The 26,054-nt window shown below is 35.4% G+C and overlaps 1 protein-coding gene across 3 annotated transcripts in view; it reads left to right on the top strand.

The window, feature by feature from the left end:
- The window catches only part of LOC100549054 (janus kinase and microtubule-interacting protein 3-like), a 69,725-nt gene extending 44,598 nt beyond the window's left edge, over positions 1-25,127 (top strand). For 2 of the 3 annotated variants that reach the window (XM_010710400.3, XM_010710402.3), the window contains exons 17-20: positions 2,179-2,244; positions 3,823-3,867; positions 5,111-7,245; positions 9,308-9,430. In XM_010710400.3, the coding sequence (XP_010708702.1) occupies positions 2,179-2,244; positions 3,823-3,867; positions 5,111-5,143 (144 nt within the window). In that variant the 3' untranslated portion in view covers positions 5,144-7,245; positions 9,308-9,430. Of the gene's footprint in view, positions 1-2,178; positions 2,245-3,790; positions 3,868-5,110; positions 7,246-9,307; positions 9,460-10,379; positions 10,519-11,610; positions 12,307-16,077; positions 16,193-16,967; positions 17,108-17,424; positions 19,645-20,072; positions 20,175-21,645; positions 21,793-24,377 lie in introns of those variants that run through there. The other variant, XM_031553190.1, reaches the window with a different exon arrangement.
- Positions 25,128-26,054: the final 927 nt, after the last annotated feature.

Raw genomic sequence — 26,054 nt, 5'->3', positions numbered from 1 at the left:
TCTCAATTTTTACTTAATTAACAGAATTCCCTAATCTGAAAAATACTGTCTAATTAAAATGTTCTTATATAAAAGAAAACTTGCTCTAAATCCAGAGGTGAGAAAGCCACCTGATGTCTGGTGTTCTTTTAGTGTTCTTACTTTTTTGGAAGGATAGTTCTCCACACACATTGAAAAAACATCTTGCACAATGAATGCTGAAGGTGAAAACGGTGTTTAAAGTTATTGCTTCTTTCCACTCAACTCCCTGCAGTCTGATTTTATCACAGAGCATGGCATCACCCCCAGAGAGTTGAATTCTGTCACTCAGGTCTGGGATGCAGTTGTAAATAGGAATCAGCAGAACTGAAATTAGTGGGAGAGAAATAAGAGTGTAAGCTAATAGAGCAGAGAACTCAGAGATGATTACATCTACCTGGTTCATATCCTGTGGCTTCTCACAGGCTTGTAATATTCCTGCTACATACAGTATATGAAAGCGATTGCTTGAGAGATAGAAATGCTGTGAGCCAAGAACAGATGAAGTATAAATCAATTCAAAGGCAATAGAGGAAAAGTGAAATTAATACAGCTGTGCTCCAGGTATTTGTTACTGTCAGCAAGGCTTCATGCACTTATGTCATGTGAGGGCAATCTGGTTTGTGCATTTCTATTATCTGGGGACATCTCTGAGTGATGTGGCATGATATGGTGGGGGTTTTTGATTAACTTACTCCAACTGCACAGTGTTCAAGACAATCATTGAAATAAAGTCTTTTCTTTAAAAAAGCAGTAATAATATCAAGATTATTGTTTGCAACATGCCTGCAGTATTTTTATGGCAACAGCCCTGGGCATGCTGAGCTGTGGGTTCGATGTACCTCATCTTTTGGGATATCTCCAGGTTAGATTCAAAAGGTTAAGGCCTAGATGTTGTGGTTCCTAACGCAATACTGAATAGTAATGGGATCAGTTGCTGCTGCTGGGAATGTTGTGAGCTGCTGTGAGTGTGGAGCATTTCCCACCACTGGAAGTCCTTGAGTTGAAAGCAGATGAATGACTCAAACCTTCAGTTGATCTCACTGATGTATAAGTATTGACTAGTTCCTTTTCTGAAAGATATACTGTTCAAATGGATAAAATAATAAAATAATAACAAAATAATTTGGGAGTGGTGCAGCAGCTTCTACATTCAATTTATTAGCGTGTGCACAGAAATTAGACTGGAAGATAATTTTCCTTTCAAAGTTCAGGAACTGCTAATAACCTTAATTTTGTAGGCCAGGGAGAGGTCAGGCAGTTAATTCCAAAGAGCTGATAATTTAAAAAGTTGCTCCTTCATTCCCAGAAGCTGTTAGTAGGAGATCCCAGATTTCTACCTGTAAAAAGAGTTTATGAACTTTATGAAGTCTACTATATACTAAACATACCGAATATACTAAACATACTAATAAAATGCATCCTCTTAATCTAGAAGCCCAGTAAATTTATTACAAAAAAAAAAAAAAGAAAAAGAAAAGAAGAAAAAGAGGGAACTTACAGAAAGGAAAGGGGTGCAGAAATAAGGTCAGATGTGTGGACCCAACAACCATCATATTTTTGGGGATGCTTTGAACAAAGAAGGTTCTTGAAGTTAGGGAGAGCTGTAGTAGAGACATTCCCTCTAATGCTCTTAGGGTCTTAATAATTAAGGGTTTAAATATCAGAATGGCATCTTGGTGGTGAATCAAAAGTCTAAGCATGCTTAGTTTTTCTGGTATAGCAGAAATATCTCAGAAGCCTAGTCATGTTTTACAGGAAAGGAAAGTAGAGTGTTAAAATGTAACAGTGTCATAAGCTGACTGTGTAGGTAAGTAAAGAAAACCTGGCAGTTGCAGAGAAAATAGTCTTGTTGTACCTCTTGGAATTTTGGTGCTAAGTGGCCTTATCTCTGTATGTATCTTAAAAGTATGATTTATGAGTGGTGAGTTTAGACAACCTGGTAGTAAACAAGATGATATGAAGACACAGCTTGTTTAAAATGCCAAGGTTTTATGGAAATGTGGAGCAATCCTGCCATCTGCACATCTAGTATAACTGAACAGGAAGTGCTACATTAATAAGGGTATTTATTCTCGTGTTTTAGCTATTTAACATATTTTTGATTCATATGTTTTCCAAAGTAGATACTATAATATCTATTTAACTTTTTTGTTCCAGAGGATTCGAGAACTAGAAGATAAAATAGAACTTCAAAAAAGGCAACTCAAAGAAATTGAGGAAAAGGTAAATAAACACCTGGTCAATAAAAATGATTTTCCTTCTCATACTGATTTTTCCCAGTTACACTGATGGTAATAGGATTTAACCTACTCTTGAGAGATCTATTTTAATATAAGAAAGATCAAATTTTAGTTCAAGTCCTTACTGCAATAAACGAAGCTCTGTCCCTCATAAACTCATCATCATCTGCTGCTTGGGTTTTTCTGTCAAGTAGGGAAGTCATTATGCTAAAATGGGGAGGAATATTTTTTCTGTAATTTAGGTCAAATAACAGCATTATGATTTGTTTATTTGACAGAAGCAGCTGTGTTCGTCCTGTTCCATGGGTAATGCTTAGCAAATCTCACAACTGTGAAAAAATAAATAAAATCTCTTAATGTTGCTACTACCAAAATGTAAACCACTACAGTTTGTAGCATAGATACTAGGTGAGACAATTTGTGGTAAACTGGAAAATAGCAGTTAGCATAATCTGCACTGGCTCTTATGTGCAGTGTTTGGGGAAGAGTACTGGAAAAGAAATACTATAATCACAGGCTGAACAGAAAGCTGGGAATGAGTTAAAATTGTTTTCTCTCTTAATGTTACATTGACAGGAGACCTCTCAAGGCTTCATCATTTTCTGGTACCCTTCTACTCCTAAATGAGTGCAGGGTTTCCTTCTATATATATTACATTTACACTTTTTTCTTGAGATGAAGTCTCATTCAGAATTTGAATGCCTGAAAGAAATTTGTATTGCCAGAAAATCAATGAATGATACACTTGTACCTCATTGCTCTTTTTAAGGTTTAATGTATAAGTGAATGGAGAATGACGTTTACGTGACACTGACACTGAGCACGATGACTTCCTGTGGAGGGAAACACTTTCTTTTGAAGGAATGGCAGTTTTAATAATGGAGCCCACTTACTGGTTGGAGCTATGGGCAGCACGTTGCTTATAGTTACTTCATCATTAGTATGGATTTTTATTTTCCCTCAGGAATTTATTCAATTTTTAAGTATTATGTAAAATGCTTTCAAATGAGAAGATAAGAGTGACAGTATTTTTACCCTGTAGATTCTTCAGCAAACTGTTCTGTTTCCAGAGCTATCAGAGCAATAGTGTAAAATCTCAGTTTCATTCTACCTGCCAGTACATGAGGAGCAAGTGCTGTTTAAACACATTGAGCTTTTCTCGTAACTGAGTCTCTGGCCTTTAAGTTGCATATAGTTTTTACCCATGTCTGGGTAAATTTTCTTACAGGAAATCTTTCAGGCATGTAATTAGGAGTACGTAGTTGACTAAGTCACAGAGCTAAGCCTGATTTTTCTGAATTTTACATAAACTACAAATGTTACTGTTTGCAAAAGCTATCCTCAAATAATGTATTTTGCACCCTCTTGCCTCTTTCCAGAGTCAGATTGGTATACTGATCTTTCAGGTCCAATCAATTAGTATTAATATAAATTAACTACTGTTAAATTATGTCACTGGATTTCATATTACATATCTTACATCTTCTTTCTTTTCTTTTTTCCTCATTTTCTTTTGATCTTATTTTATAGTTTTTGTTCCTTTTTTTGTTTTTTTCACTAGCATTCATTTTGTGGCCTTGATGACACAACTGAGCCAAGACATGTGGTTGGTATTCTTTATATTATTTTGTACTCCTGGATTTTGCTAAGTTTTTAGAATCATCTTTGTAAGGCTTTGAAACCCTGGAAAAGTGTTTACTGGTTTTGCTTGCACATACTGGAAGAGTCCCTTCTAAGATCCAAATTGATGCCTTCTATTACCTTCCTAGACGTCTGCAGAAATCGTTTGTTTTTCAACAAGGATTGGTTTTGTCTTCTAAGACATTGAGTGTCTGAACTGCAGTGGGTACTTGTCAATTCTGTAGAGCAGGTACATTTTAGTCTTGAAGTTCAACAATTACTGTAAGATCCTGTCTCCTGTCCTGTGTTTGGTTTTCAGTTTTATTTTCTAAAAGTCCTGTAACCATGCAAAAAAGATTCATTTTACTTTCTTAAAATCCTTGAAGCCACAAAGTAAATTAAAAAGAAATAACTTGATTTTCTATTATGAGATGATGTGAAGAAGTGTGACTGACCTTCTTTGTGCACATGAACGCAGTAAGGATGAGACTAAAAAATCTGTCTTTCTTTAGACATAACTGTAATTCTCACTGCCCCATTCACAGTGCAGAGGACAGAGAGAATTTCTTTAGCTGTAGCAGCACTATAGCTACAGTGGCTTACCTTTCACATAGAACAAGAAAGAGAGATTAGAATAAAATCAGTCCTACTCCTCTTCCATGGCGCAATGTAAGTTTCATGCTCCTTTTCAGTGAGGATGGTAACTTCACAGCCTCAGTGACAGAGGATTAAGATGTGGTTTAAGACCACTGATTTTTTTTAAAACAGAAAATTATGCCACTCTTTTACTTTTGCAGTTTCTCAAATCTTTTCCTTCTTTGAAATCTGTTCTGAATTATGTCTCATTTACCATTGCTGTGCAGTCATAAAGCCACTCCAGATTTCCAGGGGCTCATGGCATATCAAAGCTCTAGTGTGGAAGATAATTTTCTTTAATTTATTTTGCCATCAGTGAATGTATCCCTGAATAATGTAATGCAGCAAAGCCCATTTTAAGAAACCTAACTACGGTTTCTTGTTGGTGAGACTCTTAAAAAATTCTTCCATAGTGCTGGTCAAACTGGTTTGTTTACTAATGGCAGTTTTGTTCTTGTTATTTTGAAGCTAACATTAAACTTTTAGGAAGACTTTTTGATGAGCGTGAATGCCAACATTTATTAAAAAGTTAATTTTCTATCTTTTGAAGCTAAGAATACATTTTTTTTTCTCTTTTTTTTTCTATTACCCAGGTTATTAAAAGAACCTATGGAGTGAACAGCTGAGTCCACATGCAAAAAATATAGAAAATATTTATTAAGCATCTTTAAATTGGTGCATTTTTTCATAAAAGTGTTTGCATAATACTTGAAGCTGCAAAATATTTGAACTTACAATTAGAGGTTTTTTAAAATCTATAGCTTCAAGCTGGAATGATTTGATAATCAAATAGGGACCAGCACATCATACACACTGAAAAAAGTATAACGAGAATTTACACTCACACACCAATCAAACACTGGAAAAAAAAAACAAGTGCAATTATTGGATGCTATGTGAACTGTTCTCTACCAAATAGTTTTCTTACAGTACTGAGATCTTTGTCTCCATACTGCATGCTTTCAACAAATGTCGTTTGCATTTCACGCAGATAACACAAAATCTCCTTTTTAGTATCCATATAAAAAAGATAAGTGTTTGACAATAAATTCTCTGTAGTAAATATCTGAGAGGTTAAAAAAAAAAAAGAACAAAAAAAAAAAAAAAAAAAAGAGAAAAAAACCAAAAACTGTTCTGTGTTGAAAACAAAGAGAGATTTATAGCCCCACAGTGACAAAATTCATATTAAATTCATAAGTTGGAAATTCACAAGTGGAGAAGATGTAGAGTTTGGAGAAAAGGCAGGATGTTAGATTGGACTAGATCTTGGAAATGGGTAAGAGCTGCATGGCAGAACTGAAGTTTTGAACGTTCCTAGAAAATTAAGGCAATAATTTGTGATGATAGCCCTGTGAGAATGGAAGATCATGAGATGGACTGAGAGGTCAGGAAAACAGAATGCATGGTGTGCTGTCCTCAGTTCTTCAGGAAGGAAGAAAGACTTGAAGATATGTGTGTGTAGATGAATGTGCTAAGCAGATAAGCATTTGTAAAGAAATATCTGGGAAAATTTTATCCTCACAAAAGAAAGTTGACATTAGCAACCAGGAATTAAAAATTGCACAATTTCAGCCAGCAGAGGTGAACATACACAGTCAAGGACATTAACCACCTGAAATGCAAGAAAAACTTCTTGTGAAGCACAGATTGAAAAAATGAAAGTTGAAAACAGTTGTTAAAGATGGAGAACAGTAAGAAAAATTCAAGAAGGTTGGGTTTTTCTTTCAAGAAAAGAAAAACAATTTGCTCTTTCAGGGCTGAAAGGACATTGTGAAGAAATAAGTAATTTTGATTATTCTGGAATGTAGAGGCAAGTTGACAATATTATTAAAAGCACAACATTTGAAGACAACTTTCTCCTCAGAATTTTACGGAATATCTCTACGTTAAAAAGGGCTGAGTAGAAAACGGCAGAGGGACAGGTCTGCTTCCATGGACATACTGAACTCCAACACAAAAGTAGAGCGGAATAAGATGGTTATGGTAATATACTGGATAAAGTGAAAGTTATAATTAGAAAAAATAAAGCAAGGAACCATCAAAGCAACACAAATAAAGCTGAAGAACAGATTTATCTTAGCAACTGAATATCTCCCTTTTGGAGCAGGAAGCAGCTTCAGAAGAAGCCAGCTCTCTCAAATCTTTTAGGCTCTGAAGTAAGATCAGAGATGAAAAATCACCAGCCAAGATGATTTATCTGCTGAAGTAGCTAGAGCACTCGACAACATTATTTCAGTCAGATGTTGCGAACTGGAGATCATTTGAGTGTCTGAAAAATCCTGTTTCCTGGCACAAAGCACAACAAAAGTTAGAAACTTTAGAGTTTTCTTCAGAGAAAGAATTTGTTTGGTTCAAAAAGGAACAGGCATTCACAGAATGTGTTTTCACATAGAGACTTTTCATGTTTTAGTTAAAACTTTTTAGCACTATGATAACTGAATGTGGAAAGATTAGCTCTTTACTGCAAAATAAAAAGTTTAGTCTGAAGAGAGACCACAACAGTGGTAATCAGAACTTTGGATAACCAAAACAGAAACTGATGATGTGACAGAAATTGGGAAGAGACTGGATTGACTTGGGGAAGAAGCGCTATTCTACCAGATGTAGCTTTGCTCCTCACTTATTTGGAAATTAAACTGGAAGCACAGACAAACGATCACCCAACACGTGACTGCAACATTAAGTGCTCTGCAAAGACAGGAGGTGGTCTTGTTACAAAGCAGAAAAGGTATGATTAGTTTTATGATCTTTTAAGTGTTTTATTGCATTGTAATTTGTGTGACAGGTTCCTAAAACAAACAAAAAACCTGTCTGATTTGAGTGAGATTTTCCATATGACATTACGATGCTTTTATCCTATCTTGAAGTAACAGGTTTGTACTTCTGAAAAACTGGGTGTATCTTTTCAGTCTTACTATCCATTGCATGTTGATATCAAACGTAAATCTGAGAAGAGGCTTCAGGTACTCAGGCCATGAAAAATGCTGCTCCTGATTTTTACTTTCTGTGACACAGATTTTAAGTCATCTCTCCCAGATGTATGAGCAAAGAGGAAAACAAAGAGTTTCCGATTTCTGAGATCAGTAGTAACAAATTTCTTGGTTTTATGCTGCAGTACTAAGTACTTTTCAGAACAAAGCATAAGAAACGTAGAGGCCTCCTGGATCATGAAGAAAAAAATCAACTTTAGAAATTATTGTATTAACTTTCATTATATTTATTTTAGTGAATAAAAGTCCACTTAAGAGTAACAAAATATAATGTGAGTAGAAATCTACATATCTACATTAATTGTGAGTTTAATTCCCGCCTGATCTATCTTTCTTTTTTTATCTGGTAGCTACTTTCTGCAAAGTGTATGTCTGAGAAATCTTCTTTCTACAGCTCATGAGTTGAATAGTAGGCTAGGGCACAGCTGAAAATCGTATTAATTTAGCTTCTGATGTTAACATAATAACATGCAGAGCAAATGTGTCCATAATTATTTAAATTTCTTTTGTTGTAGTACGTGGGGTTGCCCATTGTAGGAGAGCACGATATTTGTACACTTCACAGATAGTATTTACAGAGAAATTGATAGTGTTTCAAGGAACTCAAATCAAAGATACTGTTCCATTTGCCAGGAAAAAAGGTGTTTATATTTACCGGTCCCATGGTCTCTGAGGAGAGACTTGGGCTGGTAAGTCTAGAGGAGATGACAAAGGGATTTCAACTTTGTTGTCTGTGTGGATTTACACTTTATTTTCCTTTCCATGCTTCTAGCTTTTAAGTATCATAGTTTCTCAAAGGACTGGGGAGTGGCAGAACCTTTTCAGGCCTCAGTCTTTATGTAGCTGACATAAAGCCAAAGAGTAATACAATAGCAAAATAACACCGTTTTCTGTAATTCACCATATATGTGGATAACTCACATGGACAATAATAAAGCTATTTGTTCTTTTTGCACCAATTTGGTGCTATTTTCTTCTCTGTGGCAAAAATAAATGTTACTTTTCCTTTTTTTTTTCTTAGTGCAGCATTTGAAAAAAAAAATACGAAAGCAAGCAATAAAACAAAAAATTAATTGCATTATTTTGTTGAGAAGTCCAAATGCCAGTATATGCCTTACTATTATAGGTCCAATTTCAAATCAAGAAAAATTGGTTCACAGAATGAAAGCTGTGGCATTTCTAATGTATCAGTTATAGGATTATTCTTTACTGAGAACAGTTTGTGTAAATGAAGGTGAACTGTGGACTGAGGAATTTTTAGAGCTGTTGCTGAAGGAGGCAAAGGAAATAAACAGACTTTGAAAGCTCAAGATTGAAAGTTTCTTTTAGGCATTAATCTTTTGTCTTAAAATAATAAAAATATCAAAGATTTTTTTTTAAAAAAATCCTTTACTATATAAGTACTCCATGTTATCAGCTGCTCTATTTAGTAGAAAACAATCCCCATTTCAAAAGTTTGATACCTAATGCCTTCATGAATTAATGTAGTTGTACATTTTATAAAGATATGCAACTCCTTTCATACATGCTGTGAATTACTTTGAGGTTAGTGAAATGAGACTCTCTTATAAATAATATATGTTTTCAGAACTGAGGACTGTTAATTTGATCTTTAGAGAGGCTTAGCCTCTTATTGCATACTCAGACTGCAGTACATTGAGAACTTAAATGATTATTTTCATCACAGACCCTTCATCTGCTAGAGAACAAGAATTTTGTTACTGTATTAAAATGCTCAGTAACAAAGGATCTGATGTTCTGAATTTTAATGTTAACACTGATACTTCTTGGATTTTTCAGGATTTAGAAGATGCAAGCATACCTGATGAGCAAGAAAGCAGTGTTGGACAAGAGAATTTGAACCTCAGAATAAAAGAGCTGGAGAAATTGGAGCAAAAACTGAAATGCACTTTAGACGACTACATGGAGTCAGATTCTGTGCTAAGAAATAGGTAAATAAAACCTTTTATTTTTTTGCATGTAATAGATGTCAAGAAATATGTGCAAAACTAGCAAATAAACTCTAAGAATCTTTAGAATGGCTAATAAAAAGAGTTCATAAATGTTTTGTGTAGCTTTCAGAATAGAAATAAACTATTCAAATTTTTGTTTTTACTATTTTAATCAGTTTTGTAGCTTGATGTAGACTCTGTAACCAGACAGCTTTCTCAGGATACTTCATCCTTAAATATTCATAAGGTGTAAATTCTGCTTGCAGATTATATCACTTTTCTTTTAAAAAGTTTTAAGAGTTAATTTTGGAGCAGAAAGATACACTTATTTAAATTTAAAGTTTTGTGCTGTATAAAAAAATTACAGTTTCTGAAAGATGCATGTAGCTTAGTGTGTTAATGCTAATAATTGCTGTAGCTAAATAAGCATTAATTATGTAGTTGACTAGAATAAGATCAAGTTTTTGGTGCCTTCAATTTGCACTATTCTTAACAAAACTAGAGACTTAAATGGATAATAAAATCTAAATTTCCTAACCATGAGTCTAGCAAAACCCAATGATTGAATTGGTGTAGAGACCAGAGTTGTGGTTATCTTTGTGGTGTTTACTTTGCATAACAGAGAAAACTTCAGTCAACATTATCTCCATAAATGTGATTATTTATGGTTTTCATGCTAGACGTGCAGAGAGAGAATGAACATCAACATTGTCTTTAACATCTTTGACAGTCTCCAGAGAAACTTGCAAACCCCAGTAGACTCTTTTTGATAATGTTTATTTGTAGCAATCAAAAAAGTGTTACTATCTTATAGAGAGAAAAATGGGAAAATAAAAATAAATTGATATATTGATGGTGACAGCTTATCCATCTGGACTATACCATTTACTCAGCAAAGATCTTCATTCTCAACATAACAGGATGAAAGAACTGGAGCTGTCACACAGAACACTTCTTGTAATGATTGATCAACTAAACGTGAAAGTGCACCATTTTGAAAAGGCAAATGTGCATGTTAAAGGGAAACTGCGAGAAGTTTGGGAGGAGCTGCTGAGCTTGGTAAGGAGTATATTGTTTCAAATGACCTAGTTTAAGTTCTCCTTAAGGCAGTAGTTTATAAGTCAATCTCCTCTCCAGTGACTGGTCTGTTTTTACACGATATATCATCTCAGGCTTTTTTGTGTGTGTGTGCGTGTGTGTGTGTGTAACACCAGAGGAATCAGAACTATTTTCTCTCTGTGCCTCACTTTCTATTTCTCTAATTGTTTTGACAGTACTGTCAAAAACAAACAAATAAACAACTGTTACTGCTGCCATTTGAGCCATTGAACTTTGAGATATCTGTTCCCAAGTCAACACATTCTTTTTCCATAAGTTAGTTTTTATTCTTCTGGCCCCACATTAAATCATTTTTTCATTCCCCACCATACATTATACAGCAGCACAACGCAGCCATGACAGCCTGTTTTCTGTACAAAATTCAACTGCTCAGCTGCAGGGAATACAGCAATGTCTCAATGCCTCAGTCTTAATTAAATGTCATAATGACAATGTGATACTGGTTCTAAACAAGGGCAGCATGTGAATCATGAAAGCATTCTCTGCCTTCCATTGACCTCTTTCACCTCTCTATGTCTCTGTGTTCAAGCACAGTTTGATGCAAACCAAAGTACTAAAATACTTTCTGAAACTGATTCGAAAGGCATCTGTTCCTTTCTTCTTTTACCAAGGGCTCATAAAAGGAGCTGACAGATGACAGGTATGGGGAAGGGCAAAGGGCAAAAACTTTGTTTCTTATAAAAGTGTACGTTCTCTTTTATTCAATAAAACCATGACTTCTCTGTCTGTAACATCTCAGTGTCATACCAATATCAGTGTATGGGATATGTTACTTTGTTGTTCAGAGCTGTTTGTATGCATTTCAATTCAAGGTTTCTTTTGATTTAATAGTTCTTGTAGAACATGCAAAAGAAAGTGGGTAGTTTTTGGTTTGAGGTTTTTTTCTTGTTATGTTTTTTTCCTATTTCCTATATTTCCCCTGAGTTTTCAGGGGAGAAAAGGGGTAAAATTATTGCAAAATTAAGAAAAAAAGGTAAGAGAAGATTAGATTTGATATGAAGTTGTTAACTGTACAAATCACTAAAATTTTAGGTTGAAAACCAAGAGAAGTCAGAGAAGAAACAAAAGGAGAAATTACATTGGCTTCTGGAGCAGCTGAAGACAAAAGAAAATGAACTAAAAAGCCAATCTGAGTATTTTGAGCACTACAAACAAAGGCAGAAGCAACAGACATCAGTGCTGAGAAAAAGGGAATGTTACCTTCAGGATGAGGTGTTTAGACTGGAAAAGCAAGTGCTAGATCTCAGTGCCCATATTGCTCTTTTGACATCTGAGTTAGGAGAGGGAATGGCACAGGGTCTCCATAAGAAGCTGGAATCAGCATCCAAAGGCACGCAGAGCTATAAGCATTCTAATATGCAACTCACAGAATTGAAAAACTCCATTGGAAATGTGGAGCATGACATGAAAATCCACTTTGAGTCATTTCAGAAAAATCTGAAGTTCTTAAGGGATAAAGAGGAGGACAACAGAAGAGAAAGAGCAGACCTGCTGACTCAGCTCCAGTGCTCCCAGGACACCGAAGACTTTCTCAGGAGAAAATTGGAAGAATCTTGTCATCATGTCTATAATCTGAAACTATCTGAAATCAAACTACAGGAACAAGTGAACAAGCTTTTGGATGAAAACAAGTCTTTAAAATATCAAGCTAGGGTGAGGTTAAAAAAGAAAGAAGAAAAGGACTTGCAGCTTACAAGACCAGAAAGTACAGACAACAGTGCTGACTTGGTAAGTAAAAGTAAAGCAAAGTACAATAACGTTTCATTTTTGTATCACCCCAGATTGCACTTTTCATTAGGTATGCAGTGGAGATGTAACCCTGAGGCTTTTTCCTTCCTATATTTGTTTCCTTTATTTCTGTTGATGTATTGAAAGTTTGGTGTCTAATTCACACCAATTGGAATCAGCAGCTGGAGTTTCAATGCATCATTTTTATTAGGTGTATATTGAGGGCACTTCACAAACCTTGTTTCCTTAAGTTTTCAAGTGATGTGCTCAAGGCAGAAGGTCTTTGTTGGCATCAAAAGTAGAACCCAGAAGAACTTCTAAGGCATCTGTCTCATGGACACCATCCAGATGAAGAGTGCATGCATGGTTGGGTGAGTATTCGCATCTTATTCATGCCCGGCTGCTGAAGGAAAAAAGCACAGCTGAGAAAAAAATCTTGCTCATGAGATTTTTTGGATAATGGCGCACAAGAGAAGATAGATACTATATTCAAGTCTGTGAGTTGAGATATTCAGTGGTTTGCAGCTCCCCAGCATTGTGATGTGCTCTGAATACGCTGAATAGGATTTCTTTGCTTCAAGTAGTTCACTCCAGCAATGCCTGGGAAAGCTCCACATATGCTGTAATATGACATTCAGCTTCTGCCAATTCATTTTGCTGACAAAGAATAGTTTCATGGAGGGGACACAAACAAGGTTTTATTATTTATGCACTGGGATAGATGGTATTTTTATTCTGAGGACCTGTTAAATAAAGTGAAATTAGTTCAACCTCATGCTCAGCTACCCATTCAGATTGTGACCTGATATTCCTAGAACTCTCCTGATATTACGTGCAGTTAACTGAAAGGTAACAAACACAAACAAAACTTCTTTAGTGTAGGAGAACAAACATACTGTGAGTACTTTTAGGACTGGGAGAAGATAGAGAGGACCCTCTGCTTAGAAGTTTAAAAAGAAATCAATATGAAGTTTTTAACCTAGTATTTGAATGCATCTTTACAGACATAGTGGTTTGGTACCATTTGTAACTCGTTAGTCACAATTAAGTGAGAGAAAGAATGTTAAGATCCTTCAGGACCTGCAGGAACTGGCAGCATGCGTAACCTCTGAGGATAGCTTAGAAGATATGTTGCCACTTTTCTCCTTAGCTGCCCTGGGTTGGCAGAAGGACTTGCAGTTGTACTTATTTTTATAAGTCTGAACCATTGCTACAGGTGCTGTACCTGGTGAACCCACTTAAGAATGAAGGTTTGAAAATGTCCCTATCTTAAGATATATTTAGAAGGAGTTGCACTGAGTTGTACATGGGTACCACAACCAAGTGCACTGTGAGGGAACTGCCCAGCTAAAACCAGGAGGGATGGTCGCTTTCACAGCCAGAGAATAAATAGTGAAGAATTACTTCCTAAAGTCTGAGAAAGGGAAAAAGTAAATATTGACTTGAAGGTATGAGAGCATGACCAATTGCCTGAGAATATGCAGAATGTCTTTGAGAAACAGGGCTGTGTCTCCTTCATTCTATTCTGTACTATGGTGAAAAGGTTTTTATTCCTTCACAAAGCTTTCTAACCATTTCTTTTCCAACTATTAATGTATAGCTGTTTTGTCTTAGGAATTTAGGCAGTCTATGGTATAAATAAACATGCCAAAATATATTTTAAGCCAGTGTATTTTGTTCTGATGCACAGTAGGTTGTGTTCCATGTTGTGTTACACAGCATCAGCAGCATCAAGCCTTGTGCACTGCTGGTTGTATTTTCCTTCGCTTTCAGTACTACTACAGGTTCACCTGGATTTTTCCAGTAGAAAATTGTGCCTTCAAATAGTCGGGAAAAAAATTCAATTTCTGTTCAAATAGGATGAGGGAGACCTCTGGTGTTGTATTGTAAAACTGAAGAGGGTTTTTTTTTTTCCCTTAGACTCGTATTAGATTCATTTTAGTTGCCGTTAATAAAATTTCCTAATCTCATTACACTGGTCTTGCAGTATTCAAGCCAAAATAGTTACATAAAAAGAAATCCTATTTAAGCTCATCATACTCCATCACCAGCTTTAAAAACGAGGAGTTATACACATAACAAGAGAAAGTTTCAAGCTGTTATTTTTCTGGAACGTTTCTGATACATCATTTTTCACTGAAAGAGTGGGTAGGATCATATGCCCATTCTGCAGCCAGGAAAAATGTATTTTGTGAAGACAGGCTTATCAGACCTATATGAAATACAAAAGATCTGAGATTCCTCAGTAAATATTGTATCAAATGACAAGCTCATCAACAATACTTGAAAACTATCCTCTGATCATTATTAATGCACTAATATTTAACTCAGTTGGATGTTTTACTCTGGTACCGTGGAAATGAACTGAATCTCATGGAGGAATATAGTCACATAAATCTCATAAGAAAATTAAATTTCCAGAATCTTATCTGCAGTGTTCCAACTGCAGCTTATGCCTGAATGAAAAATACCCAAAAAAGTAGCTAGTACCATGTACCAATGTCATTATTTATCAGAAAATTTCTAAATGTTCACATGAAGGGTCTATTCAAGATCTTGGTGAAGGAAAGTTAAGAAACACCATGCCATACACTTCTCTACAGCTCTCAAATGAGAGTTAAAGGTTTGATTTCATGCTGTGGTGTTCCAGGCATTCAAGGATTGTGTCTTTTCCATTATTTTATTTAACAGTCTTCTGCCAGAACCCCCATAGTACTCAAGAAAATATATCTGGGAAGAAATAGAGGCAAACTTGCATGAAAAGAATGAGTGTTTTCCAAGGAATTAACATTAGTTTCATTATCACTGAGAAAAAGATGGAAGAAATCTGGAATTATTGTGGTTTCCACACAAATCATACCACCCAGACAAGATACAATAGGGCACAATAATGCAGGATATGGCTTGGGTTGAAATCAAAATTATGCTCATTGGTTATTGAGAGGAAAACCAAGTGACATTTGCAGACTCATTTTGAAGTTGCTGCTTTTTCCATCTGCATATAACTATAAAGCTGCAGATCAGTCCTGATCTGCTGAGGTTTCTTTTCAGCTGGCGTTTGATGCAAAGCACTGTGAGAAGACAAAAATGACTCTGTTGTCTTGGTTTCTTGCTGCTTTGGCTACAGCCTCAATTATGTTTTTTGTCAAGGAAATCAAATCAGATTATTCACTAAGAATAAGCATGGCACATGTGAAACATGATCTGCAGTGTATCAGACATTAAGGGTATCTGCTTTTCACCAGAAACTGTCCTTGCATCCAAATTCAATCTGATACTGAAGATAAATTTTGAGAAGAGAATCTGAATTTTATAATTAAATTACTGACTGAAGACAATTTTTTTCCCCAAACAACTATTCTACCTTTTCTAAAGAGCTATTCCAATATAGAAACATTTATCTTCATAGCCTGCACAGTGCTGGGCATAGAACTGTTAGTCTCTTTGTTAATGGATAACGTATCAATTAGACTTTGCCTTGCTAGTTCTGTGCTCCAACATATTGTGCATACTTATTACTCAGATATTCTTCCTTAAGTAGCTATAGAGTCTCAAGGAGATGTGAGGGTAAAATTTAACAAGCACGATATTTACTGGAAAATGTTGGAATGAGAGAAGTATATAAGAATAGTAGCAATTATGATGAAATAATTGGTCGATTGAATGTTAATAGAAAATAGCAAAGAAAAGTTGTGTGCTTGTGTGCTTTCATATCAGGAATGATGTTTTTATAATCCTCTTTTATATTTTCTTCCCCCTTTTCTCATTAAGAACAGAGACCTACACCAGCAAGATGTTCAAAACCAGAAAAGGGGAGCAATCACAGATCAACAGAGAAGCAGAGCTGCTCAAACTCCAATTGTGCTGCTGCATGCCATGGAGTATGGTATGAAAATGAGCTGCAATTTTTTATTTCATTTCTGTGCAGCAAAAGTGAAGATCACTTCTTTCTTGTGGTGTGCTTGACTTAGAAGGTAAAACAGCTCCAAAAACCTTCTCATCTGGAAATAGTATCTTAAGAATGTGGAAGAATAACTATTCACTTGTATGACATGAGGATTTAGATGTGAGCTTTCTCAATAAATCCTGCAACTGCCAAGAGGCTGAGAAGTTAGGCGACACTTTTCAAGTTTAGACTGAAATAAAGTGTTTGGGAACTCTGTGCAGCTGTCAGATTTATTTTTTAGACTAAACATTACATGAAGGCTCTGATCTTGGCAAATTGCATCTAGTTAATTTTCCGACTAAAATTAATGTGAGCTTTATGATGAATTTCAGTTTATGCAAGAACAGACCTACACCAAGTATTTTAACCCTCAGGTTTAACCTTTATGTTTAACACATAAGTTGTCCTCTACTCAATGTTATGAAATGTTTATTTCATTTTTAAAGACTTTAAGAACTGGAGGGTGGGGGAACAATCTCCAAACATACCTTAATTTAGAGCTTAATACTTGACTTTTCTTATGAAATATATTTTCTTGCTTAATGTCATCCTTGTCTCTGTATCAGTCATGGTACGCCCTTCTGCTAGAGAAGGTAGTTTGGGGCATATTCTTACCAAAATGCTTTTCATTCAAATCATCTGGTCAGAAATATTGGGGGTTTGTTTTTCATGTAACTGCCTGTGAATGCCATTACACTTACCCTGTGCTTTATAGTAACAGAAACACTGGGATACAGCTGTGATGGGCCTAAACAGACAAAAAGGCTACGAGAAGAACTGCTGCCAGTTTTGGAGCACAATTCCAACACCCTTGCAAATGCTGCTGAAGAACTCGGTTCTGCTAAGACCAAACTGGTAAGAAGTTCCTCATTTTTGTGAAAACAGTGAATCTGTGTATTTTGAGTTAAGAAGAAGAGTTAGTGTAATTAATGACAAATATAAAAGCATTCGAAATCCTATCTAGTTAAGTTGTTATTCAAGGTGAATAATGTTGTGCTCTAAGAAAATGATTGACTATTTGTATCTTCTTATTTTTACTTTATTCTATTTCAAATCCTCAAATTATTTGAAAACTTCATGCGGCAATGCTTTTCTCATTTGTCCATAATCAAATATTATTTCCATTGGCTTATATTTTTCAGTTTGAAACATATCTCCTTTGCAATTATCAGGTCACCCTAGGAACAAAAAGTACAGGTGCTTCAGAAGACAGTTTCACGTTGTTTAGATGTACCCCCAGCTATTCTATGGCAAGACTGCTTCCACCTTGCTCTGAAAAAGTAACTAACGGAGAAACAAGCAAAGGAAACAAAGATGGAGAATACTTTTCTTTCTTGAAAGAACAAGCTATACATCTACCAGCAAAAATGTTCCCTGTTTCTGTGGTTGAAGATTTGATGAGAAACAAACCCAACATTATCTTGTTAAAACCGGAAAGCTATGAGGTAGAGGCTGTCACAACAGTGAAGAAAGTGAGGAGTTTGGATTTCAGTGGGGCAAATACCAGTCTTTGCTTGGATGGTCTCTGTGTTGTTACAGAAGAAGGTTTTTCTGATAAAGCTCCTACATCTCTTTGCGGAAATATTCCATGTTCTATGATTAAAAATTTTGCATCCTCTCTTCAAAAATACAGAGTGGAAAAGCATCACCAAAAGAAATTAATTCTACCAAAAAGTGAAAGTAAGAATAAAAGTTCAGATAAAAGTGTTCATGATAGAAAATATCACCAAAAAATCTTTAGATCGAGAATTAAAGGAGAAGAAATACAGACTGAGAAATCCCAAGTACAACAGATAATCTCTGTTTTTGGGGAAAATTCTAATGTTTTAAATAAGAGAGGTTTGATAAAGCCTGAGAATCAGGGAATTGAAGCCAAAGACAAACGAGGTACTCCACAAGGTGTCCACAAAATATCTGTGCATGTGAAAGACTTTCAGATGCATTTCAGAGAGAGTCCTGAACGAGTGGAGAAACAAGGAAGACTCACAGAAATCTGCATATCTGATGTGATGAGGGTGTGCAAAGGTGGAGACACGATAAAAATGGGAGAGGAAAAGAAGAAACCTCAGAAGACAACTCACCAAATAAACCCTTCAAGAAATATTGGACTGAAAGAAAAAAAAGTCCAGTCCCTGAAACTACATGAATCAAATGAGAATAATTTCTCATGTCAGGAAATTGCTGCTGAAAGCATGCAATGTACGTACTCTCAGAAATGTTTTTGGTCAGAGGAAGAGGGTAATCCACTAAACATATTGTTTCCTATGCAGAAGAGGTCATTGTGTTTAAGCAAACAGTTCTTGTCAGAGAACAATTTTTCTGAATATTTCTTTCACTTGTCACCACCAGCAGCGGTTCATGAGTGTAATATGAAAACATATGTATTGGAAAAATTAGTGGCAATGTGTTCACAGAGGATATTTCTGCTGATGCAAGAGAATGAAAACTACTTTAAAAAGGTCTGTGTATTACAAGAGGAGAATGAGAGATGCGTTCAGAAGATGCGTGCACTGGAAGAGGACATGAATGCATATTTTCAGTACGCTTTAGAAGCTGATGATGATAACAGTGTTTCTTTTCAAAATTTACTCAATGAGAATGAAATTGTTGGTAAATGTTATAATGTGTCAGAAGGAAATACCAAGAGTCCAGGAACAATTTTTGCTAAAACCATCTCTAAGAATCTCTCTTACATTGATGAGAGAAGTAGGAATTTGGGGAAAGACTTATTACCAATTGAATTAGATAAACTTCCCAAGAGTGTTTTACCTCTAGATAGAAAGAAAATTAGATATTTTCAGCTACTTTCTGACCTAAAAGAAGAAAGAAGAAGGTGCTTCAAAGAAATGGCTAAATTATTACAAGACAAGGAAAACTATATAGCAAAATATAATGAATTAACACATGAGAGAGAGGGAAACTTAAAAAGAATATCTCTTTTAGAAGGTGAAAAGGAAAATTTATTGGTAAGTTTGGCAGATATAAAATGTGAACAAGATAAATACCGGACCTTGGTCTCAGAACTTCAGGAGTGCAAAACTAGCTGTTATCAGACTATTTCTGACTTACAGGAGGAAAAATGTATCCTGAAAAGAGCTATAGACCAAATTAAAAAAGAAAATGCAGAACAACTTGGTGAGTTTCAGAAAGCAAATGCTGACTTCATTTTAGAAAATAACAAATTGAAAGAATTAATGTGTTCTTTGGGTTTCTCCTATGAAGATCTGAGGAAAGAAATAAGTTTGGGAACAAAGGAAAAGGTAGTAAAAATAAAAGAAGAAAATAAAACTCAACAGTATGGTGTTAAGCCAAGGAAAGTTGAAACAGCGTGTGGTGTAACTCAGACTGAAGAAGAAGGAAGAGACACGTCCAGCTATTTCCACAGCAAAGAGGTAAATATTAAAAATAATGAAAGTTATCAAACAGGATCTTGTAAAGAAAGAAAGAAATATGAACATGTTCATTTACTAACTTTTATTCTGATAGGATTTATTTTTTTAGTCTGTTCTGGTTTTTATGAAACGTATACTCAAAGACAAGATCTTTAATTATATTGTTTCTCATCTGTATTTTTCTTCTGCAATTGTGAATCTTACATTACAGTGAAATTCTATGGAAATTACATTGTCCTTATAAGAGCGGAATTATTGCTTCAGTTGAGAATAATCAACAGGGAAAGATTTATCTCTACTATTCTGATTTTATGCAAATATTTATTGTAATTCAGGTAAAAGGAAACTATATTTTTCACTAAAAAATATGTAAACAGTTGTGTATGAGTGGGAAGAGTCATGTCTTTCTGTTTCTCCACTTGTTCCAGAGCAGGAGGTCTGAAAGCTACAGTGCGATGAAAGAACAAGTGGAAAGGACAAAAGAGGAGTTAAAAACACAGCAAAAAGAATTAGAAAAATCAAAGAGAGAGGTAAGCTCGACATTGATGCAGTTCTGAAGAGCAAATTTGTTTTCTTCTTTGTTTTCTTACATGGCTGCTTTTTCTGCCAGTGCTTAATGTTTTTACTATAGGGGAAGTCTCTGATCTGCAGAACCAAGATCTTTCAGCTAAGTGATGAATTGCATAGTTATTCAGTTTTGGTCAGAATTTCCGGTGAAGCTGCATTCCTTCAGCATGCTTCGACAGAAACTGAGGGGTTAATAAAGACACTCCAAACAAAATTTTTGCTGCAGCCAGCTCTGGCCTCCCTCCCCCTCATTAGGAATGAAGAGTAAGAAGTATCCTCACATGAGGATTATGGCAAACCTGAATTCAGAGTAATTTTTGAAGAAGAGGAGAAGGAGCATAAAATTTGACTCTGCCAAGTGGTTTTGCTGTACCAAGTGATAGTGCAAAGTATGTGCACTTCCTCATCTCTTGACATGTATGTGATAATAACCATCTCCATGGAAATTCTTGTTTGAATGGAGAGCTAGTTCTGTGCTTCTGTACAGCAAATCTGTGGTTTTAATACCAACAGAGGAAGCTAAGCTTTCTGTGTTGTACCTTTCCTAACACATCAGCTTTAATATTTCTATTTTTATTTCACAATCTCCATGTCCTGTTTATCTTAACAGTATTGCTTTATGGCATGCTTGAATTTATGGGTCTGTTTCACACAGTAAGAAGCATCATGCAGACTGTCTGTGGAAAAACATCAACAATAACAAATGTTATACTGGGTACGTAAAGGTGTAGTATGATTACACACTGTGGATGTATGAGATGGCAGTCCTTTGACAACCACTTTGTAAAACCTTCCTGATTTGAAATGAGGTGACTGCAGTGCAGGGGTGGATTGAGATCGAGCAATCGCTTGTTAGGGACAGACTCCAGACCCTTGGAGTTTACGTGTAAATGTTTGATTTGTACTTATTTTTAAATGTCTGATTAATTTAGTCCCTTCTAATCCTTTCAGTGTTACAACAACTTATTTTGTTAATTTAAAAGAATGTGAAACCTTTGATTTCAGAAGGAAGAAATAATGAAGAAAGGATCTTGCGGTCAATGATCTGTTGAATGTGTTTGTTTGTTTCAAAATGGCAGTTAATGTGTAAGTAGGGAAAATGAATCTCAGAAGTAACATAAACACAAATGTACAGGCTTTTATTTCCTCTGCTATATTTTTCATTTTGACATTTTTGAGGATTTTTTTTTTTTTGCCACTTACTCTCCTTTTTGCTCTGCTGGCTTTCAGACTGTTTTATTTTAAGCTTCATTCAGAGCATTCAAGGTAACTTCAAATTTAGAAATCAACCTAAAAATTTAATCTCATCATAGCTCTTGCAAGTTAAAACTTGGAGATTATGTTCAAGTCCATGTTTGTAAGCCAATACTGAGAAACAGTATCTCTGCTAGACTAACTTCACTCAGTAATTTTGCTTTTTAACCTTACTATTAGGCTCAGAAATGGTACAGGGAACTTGGCTTTGCTGAAACCAGATATGAAGAAATCAAGACTTATTTAACACATGTTCTCTCAGAATTAGACTGTCTTAAACAAGAAGCTGAAGACAAAACTCTTGGAAAGCAGCACTGCAAATTAATGGTATGTATGTAAATGGAATGAAGAAAAGCCATATTCCTTTGTGCAGGATGTTTTTGGTGTTGAGACATCTATTAATGTTATTGGCAATAGTTTGATGCACGCTTACAGCCAATGCAGATGTAAACTTGAAAGTAATGAGATATTATGCTGGGCTGATCATCTCTCTTACTGGATAATCCAATGTTTGGGTTCTGCATGGGCATTTTAGACAGCTCTTTTTTTTTTAGAACTGTCCCTATCTAGCCAGAATAATTCTCTAACAAATGGATTTTCAGGTGAATTAATGAGATCACCCATAGTGGAAGGTTTGCAGTGTTGTTTGACTTGGCTCTTACTTCTTTGTCTAGTTTAAATCTTCACTGTAGGATTAATATTATTTTTTTAAATACACACGTATCTCATTCTAGGGTCAAAGTTGGAGTGTACGTACATCAGAGAGATGAGTTTATCCTTCAGATACGCTATCTGATGGGTCAACTAATTATCTGTACGACTTAAGTCCATTATATCTTCACCAAAAGATGTAGATCTTATTGGTAAAATTAAGCAAATATCAATATGGATAGAAAGTAGAGACATTTAAGAAATATTAAAACTTTTTTTCACTTTCTTTTAAAATAAACTTTTTAATAAACATCTGTTTGTGTTTGTGTGAAATCCTTAATGATCTAAGCTTTTCTGTGCAGGTATTATATCTCAAAGTTACTGCTAGGACTTCTTGTTTCATTGGTGTTGCTAAAAGAGAAAGCATCATTTCGCATAAGATTATTTGGGGAAATTTTCTAGGATGCTCTGGTGTCTTTCTGAACTGTATTATAGTAGTAGGAGTTGGGAGAACTATGTGGGTGAGCAGGAAAGAAGTGGAATATTACTTGCAGCTTTAGAAAAGAATACAAGATTTTTGGATGAAGTGCATACCAAATAAGTTAAGATTGGGGCTTAGTCATTCCTCAGTTATTTCCCAGTTTCTCAGTTTGTCACTGTTTTGGAGCTTGAACAGCAGTTACTGTAAACTGGGACATCATAACCTTGCATCATTTTTGTGTGCTCATTTGTGCTTTTGAAAATGGAGAAAACTGTCAGTGTGACAGCAAAATGCAGAAGGAAGGAGGTAACCCTTCTCTGCCTTTAACCTTCAAGCATTTTTTTTACCACTTCTTTTTCCATTAAGCATCTTCAGTCAGAGAGTGTTTCCGTTTCTGATTTAATATGCTTTTTTTTTGTGTAGGAGAGAAGATGAAAAAAAACCCTCATCTAATCAACCTTGATTTGTCCAACAGTCACTATGGTTCTTTTCTCTTAACACAAGAGGGAGCCAAGAATTTGATAAAAAGCAAGCGCAAATGACTAGAATGCTGCACATAGAAAACTTGCTTGATTCGGAAGAGTACGAAAATACTGTATTTGTGGTTTTGCCTGTGTTGCAATAATGAGTTGTAGCCAGAATGATGTGATCTCTCTTCAATTTTCTGTTTTCTTTGGAATGGTACCTTTAGAATCTTGTACTCACCAAAGGTGTCGAAGTTGGAAAGATGGTCACTAAACCAGGGAGAATTACACTGTGCTGCTGTGCACAATAGCTGAACATTAGCTCTTCTTTCAGCTGCTTTGGTGTTAACATCCATGAAAATCAAACCATCTTCTTGAGTGAGTGTAAGAAAGTTTATGGCCTTATTACAGATCTGACTAGGATTCTTAGCATAATCTCAGAAATGCTCAACCTCTTTAGACTTGCATATATGACATTACATGAAAGCTTGAACAGTAGTGAGTATCAACTCAATATTTTTAAATATAAATTCACAATAGCACAAGCAGTATTCACAAAACTGTCTTTACTCTTAGATCTTCATCATTCTCAGACTGTTTAATCTGATAGTATAATTTCTGGAACTGACTTCATGATGCTGACCACAAATCTAAAGCACTCTCTAATTCATTCGATCTAACTGCATGAAATTGAAAAAATAAATAAATAAATGGAGAGTACTGAGAGTGGGGGAGGAGGAATTAAATTCAGAGGCTCTTCCTTCCCCTCGTTCTGTGCCGTTATCATTACATTTGAATGTAATACTTTATTTTAAAAATTTTTTTGAAACATGCACTTAAAATCAGATTGGTTTTATTAATTATCTTCCAAAATAAAAGATAACTGAAAGCATGCCATTTACTCTCTGAGAAGAACATATGTGAAAACCAAGGGGTGTATTATATAGCAGTTAGAGCAGGAGATTGGGGACTTTTGAATTCTGTCCTCACTAACTATGTGACCTTAGGTTAGTCACTTAATCTCTCTGTGCCCCAGTTTCCCCATGTATGAAATGATTATACTACAATACTTACCTTGAAGGAACTTTGTGAAATCCCAGTTCTATACTTATTTTCAGAGGGAATCAAGAACTCCTTGCTCATAATTAATTCTAAGATTTTTGCAAGATACTAGTTCTCCTATGTTCATAAAGATTTGAAATCATACATTTTGTATTAGCTTAAAAAAAATGAGTTAAAATGTAGGTATGTTGCTCTCTAAAGCATGATTCAAAATATTTTTATTTAATCTGAAATTCTGTGTGTTTGCTCTCTAGCCGATGTACGCCATGAAAGGTGCCCAGGAAATGGAGGAAAATAAAATATCCAATAAGAGATTACAGCAGCAAGTACTGACCTTGAAAGCCCAGCTCAGGGACCAGACTGCATTACAAAATCAGTTTTACGACTTGCAAAATAAAGTGGAACTCCTTCAGGCTCAGCTGTGTGAAAAGGTATAAGCAAACTGGTGTCTGTGTGCTTGAATAGGTGGACTGATGTGGGCTCAGACTTCAGATTCTACTTCTTTCTTCCCAAACGAAAGAGCCAAAATAATCTTTTTTCTTTTTCTTTTTCTTTTTTCCCCTGGGAATGAGTCTGGGGATAATTAAGTGGTTTACAGGCATATCAAATTCCCCGACTTCAGAGAAATAGGAAAAGATGTAAACTGCCTGGGTGGTCAACATTATGGAAAGATGATAGTCTCTCTATAATAAAAACTTGCCACCAATCTCTTCTGTAATCCCCATATCGTAATCCAAGAAAAGTGCTGAGTTTTCTTACCGAACCACCTCCTTGGCTTAAGTTGCCAGAATTTTTAACATTCCCAGCTGTCTTTTTGCACCAGAATTTTGTAGCTTTTTTTTATCCAGCAGTTAGGGTTACATATTTAGAGATTCAGTTGTATGCATGGTGTAGATTATTTTTTTAAAATTGACATTATTATTCTGTTGGAAGCTTCCATGTACATGCAGGTCTACTTACATTAACAGTTTCTAGATCTGCGCATTGTATTTCAGAGGGCACACCAGAGCAGGTACACTCATTAACCTGTTGCCTTAAATTCAAACTGCTGTCAGTGTGACTACAATCAGTGATCTCTTAGGTGATCTCTGATGAATGAATAAATTCCTGTTAAGGCTTTTTTTTCCCTTAGATTTTATTTTCTATTTCTTTGGAACCATTTTTTTTTTAATGATGACTGTTATAATGTGAGCCAAATTAGAATTGTCCATTGTGTTGTGAAACAACTAGTAAACAGAGTTTTCTCAGTTGTACCCTGCAGAGAGCACATGGAATGTGCAGACAAAGAATTTTCTTCCTGCGGAGTGTGAATTTCATTCTCCTTCCTCCACAGTAAATCCACTGCCTTGTTATGTGCTGTGATTTACTTTAAAGAACAATGCATGGAGAACTAGTGGCCTCTCTCAGGAGTTGATTAGGCTGCTTCTCAACAGAATAGTGCTGGTAAAATGAATTTGTTTTATAGTGTCTGCTGTCTGCATTGATGGATGGTGCATATCAGATGGTAGGTGAGTAAAGGATGAGACGTGCTATCCACATAAGTGGGCAGCTCCTAATTGCTCTGTTGCATCAGCAAAGTTTTTTTGTTTCATGCCTCATCAAGAATTTAGTGTCAACAGTGAAGAGACCTACTGCCAGCTTTTCCTTTGTTCCCTCAGTGCAAGTGTAATGTAAGGGCGTCTCTCTGTCCTATTCACTATGTTTCTTCCCAAGTCCATAATTTATTGGTTGAAGATTGGGTGACCTCTTTCACTATAACTGAGTTCTTATAAAGGGAATATTTTTCTTTTCTTTTCTTTTCTTTTCTTTTCTTTTCTTTTCTTTTCTTTTCTTTTCTTTTCTTTTCTTTTCTTTTCTTTTCTTTTCTTTTCTTTTCTTTTCTTTTCTTTTCTTTTCTTTTCTTTTCTTTTCTTTTCTTTCTTCTTTCTTTT

The sequence above is a fragment of the Meleagris gallopavo genome, chromosome 4, assembly GCF_000146605.3.
Source record: "Meleagris gallopavo isolate NT-WF06-2002-E0010 breed Aviagen turkey brand Nicholas breeding stock chromosome 4, Turkey_5.1, whole genome shotgun sequence".
Lineage (NCBI taxonomy): Eukaryota > Metazoa > Chordata > Aves > Galliformes > Phasianidae > Meleagris > Meleagris gallopavo.
This window is presented reverse-complemented; position numbering and strand designations above follow the sequence as displayed.